Below are 6,934 nucleotides of genomic sequence, written 5' to 3'. Positions count from 1 at the left end.
TTTGGAATAACATTTAAGTTTCATTACTTTGATTTTAGTAGGACTCAAGTTTTTTCAGGAGTAAAAGAAAAATTGATCTCTGATACTGTATACAGTTTTATTTTCGCCCAATGCTTTTTTTCGCACTCTAAATTCGCCCAGACGCAGTTAGAAATATAAACTCTTCCTAATTAACAGTGAATATTTAAAAATTGTGTTGAATTCGCTCAATCTTAAATTTGCCCCAATCACAGGGGCATCGTATCCGCTCTACACTCTATGACATATATATATAAATATACTCTATGACATATATATAAATATATATGTCAGACAGTGTAGAGCGGATACGACGCCCCTGTGCCCCAACGAGGGCGAAGGGGAAACAAAACGGAGGCGAATATTTTCCTGTATATAGTACATGAAAAATTATAAGGGAAGGGGGTAAAGAGCCAGCCCCCATGGGTTTCGTCATCCGATATCGATGAACGTGGAACTTATTGAGTCTTTGCTTTTTTTCCCCAATTAATACAATGTAAAAGAAGCACACATATTTTTTTGATAGAGTAAAAATAATGAATACTTGAGCGTCGAATTTAAATCAACATTCGTTACATTTCTGTTGAACCTGGGGGGGGGGGGGGGGGTGTAAAATATATATACATGTAGTATTTTGTCAGGGCAAGTCCAAGCCAATACCTCTAGACAAGGCTGGGTTTTAGTTTATGCCCATCAATGGATGTAAGGAGAGTGTACAATTTGAAGGCTTCCGAGGCAGCCATAATAACAATTGGATATTTTTTTGGGAGGATATGATATACAGTATATCATTTATAGATTAATTAATAATATGCTTCTGTTATCTTTCGCAAGAATGCTCCCACTATATTCTATTTTTAGAGTGTCAGAAATTCCCCTGGTGCACCGATCTATTTGAACGCGCGAGAAAAAAAATTAAACACGTGTTGTTGACCCAGTCTACCTCTGCTTTCAAAATTTTGCACAGGTAAACTAACGGAACAGGTGGATGTCTTCTTGTCTAGTAGTTTCAGAATGGGTAAGTGAATTAAATTTTATTAATTTTTATTCGCTTATTATCATAATTTCATAATTTACTAGTGTGGCAAAGATTTAAGCAGCGTAGTAAAACCGGACGTTTTTATGCTATAGTAAATAAAATATGTATATACAAGTACATGTTGCAGTCGTGAAGTGTTATATATACTGAGTAAATTACTGCCTATACATGATGCGTGGTCAGTTGCCATGCATCCGCCTGACTGGAGTCTTTAGGTTTGATGAACCTGTACAAGGACACAATTATGCACGGCAGTGACTCAAAATTTTACGATCTCCTATCCTCCTTTCTCTTGATTGTTCTCTTGGCCTCTAAATCTCGGTTAAGTAATAATATAATAAAGAAATTTTTGTCCCACAATAGATACACATAAAACTATGCAATTATGATAGATAGGCCTACACAATGGGTTCTCTCTACATTCTCATTCACAGCCCATGCACAGATTTCATTAATGATCGCCTGTCTTCGCTTGTCAAGTGCATGATGGAAGTGATCCGCCCCACTCCAGCTTTTTTTTTTTCTGTAAAGAAAGAGGGGAGGATCCTTGTTATGGTTCCGGACCCCCCCCCCCTCCCCGCGCATTATTAAATGTCTTTAAATTTACATCATAAAATTACAAAAAATATGCCTTAGACACCCCCTGGAAAACTCAAATAACCACCCCCCCCCCTCCCGGAAAAAAATTTCTGGATCCGCACATGGGTACATCCTTATCGTTATTACAGCGATCGTCCCGATATTTAACCCCTCAGTGAATGAATGGGATCTTAAAATGGCAATAAATAAAACACTGCGCCTCAAGGATTCCAAGACAGGTTCTCCCAGATTGGTTTTGGGGGATTTTTTTTCTTTTGAGGAGATGTATTATTTTAAGGTTTTTTTCTTAATTCTTTATGGATCACGTTTCTTGCATGCCAAATTATAAAATGTTGCATTTTGACAATGTCACATAGTTTTCTTGCAGAACTAAAACTAAGTTCGTCGGAAATAGAAACAAATATGTAACTTTAGCATAAGGGGCAGACATATGCCACCATAGTTTATAGTTATTTAGAAGTGTTTGCAGAGCTATCAATATTGTTATTGTAAAAAGCGATAACAAGTTTTCGGACTCCTTCATAAATTGGCGCAGCATTGAGTTGTGGGACGGTCTTTGATAACAATGTTTACTCAGGGTCAAAACTGCATGCGCATGACTCAATTAATTTCAATTTAACCGGCGCGCTTTTTCATAATAATGCGTGTCGATCACACTTGCAGCACTTTCTACTTAAAATATAATATTAAGATACTGCATGTGAGAACAATGGCAATTAAATTACGATCTGCAATTTGCAATAGAATAGTTCGCCAATGATTTTTTCACACCAATCATTCAGCGCAACATTATGGTACATAATTCGAATTCGCGTTTGCTCAATTTTCGTGGATAAATTTATCGGACCCCCCCCCCCCCCCCCCCAACACACATACACACGTACAGCTGAAAAAAGTAGATTCGTGCATATTATACGTACCAGAGAATCCACGAAAATGCATACAAGAAAATCTTAATTTTTCGTTTAAAAAATAACAGTAAAACAATTGCATTACGTCGATAGGTTTTGTCATTCTTTTTTCAGGTAATTCCACGGTATGTATACCGTGGAATGTCATGAATTGTCATCGATGATAAAATTGCATACAATCAGTGTTTACTATGCGTAGATACCCATGTCTTCTCTTGATTGCTTAAACATAATTATACAAATATACCTTCATTAAAGTACATTTATACCAAAAGGTGTGTTTTTTTAAAAAAAGTAAAGCAAATGGAAACGTTATAATATAGTTAATGATACGATTTTGGAACTGTAAGTAAAAAAGAGTAATAAAAGAGAACCTTTATTTTTAGGTGAAAGGTATGAATTTACCGAGGCATCCAGCAGAAAATCAAAAGACCCCAGGTTTTGGCGGCTGTTGTCGATGTTTCTAGGTATAATTTGTTTGGCTCTTCTAATAACTGTGATCGTTTTGGCTACGCAACGGAAGGAGAATGAAAACATGCCCTCTTTCCCAGAATGCAATCAAGCTTCCGCCGGAAGGGTTATCGACCTCACAGAACCGGAGAATCCGCCGATATTTCACGATCTAACACGAGGCGAAATCGAGAAAATTTTCAACTTCATGTATATGCAGAAATCACTGGATATCAAACAACCCAGCGAGGCATCCTTGGGAACCAACTACATTTATTCAATGGAACTCATTCTCCCGGAAAAGAAGGATGCTTTCCAATCGAACACGAACCGGAAATCCCTGGTGACGGTTTTCCATGGAGCAAGGCCGACCCCGGTGGTGACCGAGTACTGCGTGGAGTTGACGACCCAGCTCCAGTTTTGTGGACCCCCCAGGTCCATCCATTTTAGTTTCCGACCAATAACAATGCACGAGTATTTCGTACTGATGTACACCGCATACAGCCAAGCCATTGGGATGATTAGTGATATACTGAGCGAGAGTTTTCACGGCACGCTATGGGAGTGCGGCAACACGTGTATAGGGGTGGAGAGCGTCAGTATTTTCTCGGCCGTTGTGGCTGGAGTTGAAGGAGAAAATTATCGGGGAATTTGGTTACCCTTCCTGCAGTTGATAGAACCCAAACATCTACATCCTGTTGATTTTGCGATCCTTGTGACAATAAACGGAACATCACCAAAGACGGACAGCGTGTGGTATAACGGCCAGCGGTTCGAATCCCTCCAAGACTTCAGGGATAAGTGGGACAAAAATCAGGTCACAAAACTCAATGTGGAATATCCCAAGATGCGCACGCATGACGACGTTGTTAAGGAAAATTACCAACGACCCCCGATGGAAATTGAACCCGATGGCAAGCGTTACTCGATCAAGGACCAGACAGTGACGTCAGATAACTGGAAGTTCAGTTTTGGGATTTCTCCTACCCACGGTCCACAGCTGTATAATATCAGATACAAGGACGATTTGATAGTGTACGAACTCGGTTTACAAGAAGTCTGTGTGTTTTACTCTTCTACGGAACCATTCGGAATGTTCGCCAATACTTTTGACAGCATCGTAATGATTGGGAGGTATGTAAAAACCTTGGTCCCTGGGGTGGATTGTCCCTCTCATGCAACATTCATAGATGCAACATTTATGTCAGAAACCTCAAATACCCCAGTCACCAATAAGAAAGCTATCTGCGTATTTGAACACAACACCGGAAGTCCGCTTCGACGTCATCATGCGCCAACCGAAAACCCTTCCGGTTACTACGAGGGTGCGCCAAACGTAGTTCTGATTCTGAGGGTCATTGCGACTCTTGCGAATTACGACTACCTCTTTGATTTCATATTCTATCAGAACGGGGTCATTGAAACGAAGGTCACGGCATCTGGAATAATTGCGTCATCGTACAAATCCGCTGGACCAAAATATGGATTCCAGGTCAACGAACAAGCTTTGGGAACCCTGCACAACCATTTCTTTAATTTCAAGGTGGATCTAGATATTGGTGGCCCTCAGAATAGCTATTCCACGTATAATGTTGAAGTCGATGAGGTACCAAACAATTTCTCAAAGGCGAATTCTCCGTCTAATTGGTTTCAAGAAAAAATAGTAAAAGTGGACTACGCTACCGAGAGAGAGGCAGCTTATAAGTTTGACTTCAACAAACCAAAGTACCACGTGTTCTACAATGAAAACAACCTAGACAAATATGGTAATCCGAGAGCGTACAGATTACTCCCTAAAGGTCTTGCAAAGAAAGTGATGCCAGACGGCGTTGGGAACGAACCGGGGGCCCCCTGGATGCGGTACCAAATGGCGGTCACACAGCGCAAAGAGAGCGAGCCGTACAGTTCGTCAAAGTATGCTTCATTTGACGGAGAAAACCGGACGGTCAACTTCCAGGACTTCATCGGGGACGAAAATATCAGAAATGAGGTTTGACATTTTAACCATTGCATCGTTTTAGGCCTTTTCAGTCTTTTAATAATAATTAATGCAATCGAAATTATTTATGATAGCAAGATGAAAACGCTTATATTTCATTATAAATTGGCATGATTTTAGGAGTAAGTAAGCCAATTGTCTTTGTCTCAGTCTCTGATTCATGAAGTAGAGTTATCATAACCCCTTTTTAGTGAAGATACATTTTAAAAATAAATTTTGATTTTCTTATCTTTATCTCTCTAAATTACACGTACGTTATCTCAAGAAGTTAACACAATCGCAACTTCTCGGGCCTTTCCGGAGGGCTCGGAAAAACACCTCGAATGTATTAACATTACCGGATGGCGGATGTTAGAATTTTATACAAAATGGAGTCGCTTCCCATTAAAATAAGTATCGGCTAGTCAGCCTTATAAGTCGCTTCTGTGTTATATTTTAGGGTATATCATTTACTTTAATGAAGACTAGCTTACATCTCAACAGATCGTAAAATGTGTTGTATATATATCAAGTTTTTTAAAAAGGGGGGTTGTCATGGACGCCTATAGGTAATACATTCGAGGTGTTTTTCCGAGCCTGCCGGACAGGCCCGAGAAGTTGCGATTGGAAGTGAATACTGAAGAAAAAGATTGCATTTTGTCCAAAAGCTTTTATTGATAGATCTTAAACCTGACTGTGGATTTTGATTTCTCAGGACTTGGTGGCTTGGGTCACACTAGGCGTACATCACATCCCACGCACGGAGGATTTACCCATAATGCCCACGCCCGGAACTGAGATGAGCTTCCTGTTACTTCCGTTCAACTACTTCCCAGAAGACCCCAGTGTTGGGATCGGTGACAATATTCGTCTGCAGTACGACAGCCGAGACAGTCCGCTGAAAATAATGGCGCAAAGCAAGACCAATGACCTTACATGCAAACCTCCAAAAACTTACTCCGTTGAAGATTTAACAAAAGACCCGGATGTCTTCATTGAGAGACCTAAGTAGTAGTTTAATTTGACTCCCTTTTTATATTTGTAGTAGAATACAACATTGTAGTATATTTAGTTACAATGCTTTTTTATATGCTTTGAATTAATAATATGCATTTATACCTAAACGCTCAATTCATACTTTGCAAAAATTGAATTGATGAAATCAACCCAATCACACTAACGAACAGTTTGGTTCCCTACGACAAGTTCTTGTTGGTTTATGTTTTTTCCGTTCAGTGTTTGTTTAGGTCCATCCTGGAGCAAAATACAAGATGATGTTACAAACCCTAAAACCAAAGCTACTGCAAGAATCGTATTTTTTTTGTATAAGTACTGGTAGTGAATAATGCTATCAGATACTATTGCATATATCGCTTTTGCCCCCCAAAAATGGCGTTTCAAGGGACACAACCTTTAAGAAGATACTTGTGGAATTATTATAATTTTCCTTTTTCTTTTATACTAATATTAGTGAAAAAGTCATATGCATACCAGGACTTTTATAACAATGCATTTACGATATAATTTATGTCATACTCAAACAAGCATTCAAAGAGAATTGCATAAGCAACACATGTCCCATATAAGCGGCAATCCCGATTTCTTAGCGTCTAAACCTTTCCTTTTTTTGAGCTCCACACAGAATTTGAACGAAGATGTTTATTTTTCATATAGATTTGTTCATGCATCAATCATACAGAATTTTCTTACTTGTTCCTATGGAATAAAGTATACGAATTTCATGCCTTATTTTTTTTAACTAGCACATAATAATTTTAGGTGAATAAAAAATGACGAAATTGTGGCTATCGGCAATGCAGAAAAGGTGCGCTGTTTTTAATTATCGCAATAAACGTCCAAATATTTTAACGCATAAATCGTGATTATTTAAATGCAAGTGCAAAAGCATGCACGTTATACATGGCTGAACGACAAACA

At 38.9% G+C, this 6,934-nt stretch overlaps 1 protein-coding gene across 1 annotated transcript; it reads left to right on the top strand.

Moving 5' to 3' along the window:
- The first annotated feature begins 845 nt into the window (after positions 1-845).
- Positions 846-6,738, top strand: LOC105333031 (putative amine oxidase [copper-containing]). Its single transcript, XM_011435825.4, has 3 exons — positions 846-1,036; positions 2,955-5,008; positions 5,712-6,738. Exons 1-3 carry the CDS (start codon positions 1,033-1,035, stop codon positions 6,006-6,008), a joined length of 2,355 nt encoding a protein of 784 aa, XP_011434127.3. The 5' UTR covers positions 846-1,032; the 3' UTR covers positions 6,009-6,738.
- The last annotated feature ends 196 nt before the right edge of the window (positions 6,739-6,934 follow it).

This window comes from Magallana gigas, chromosome 10 (genome assembly GCF_963853765.1).
Source record: "Magallana gigas chromosome 10, xbMagGiga1.1, whole genome shotgun sequence".
NCBI classification, from domain to species: Eukaryota; Metazoa; Mollusca; class Bivalvia; order Ostreida; family Ostreidae; genus Magallana; species Magallana gigas.
Note: the sequence above shows the minus strand (reverse complement) of the source record. Positions and strands in the feature narration are given on the sequence as shown.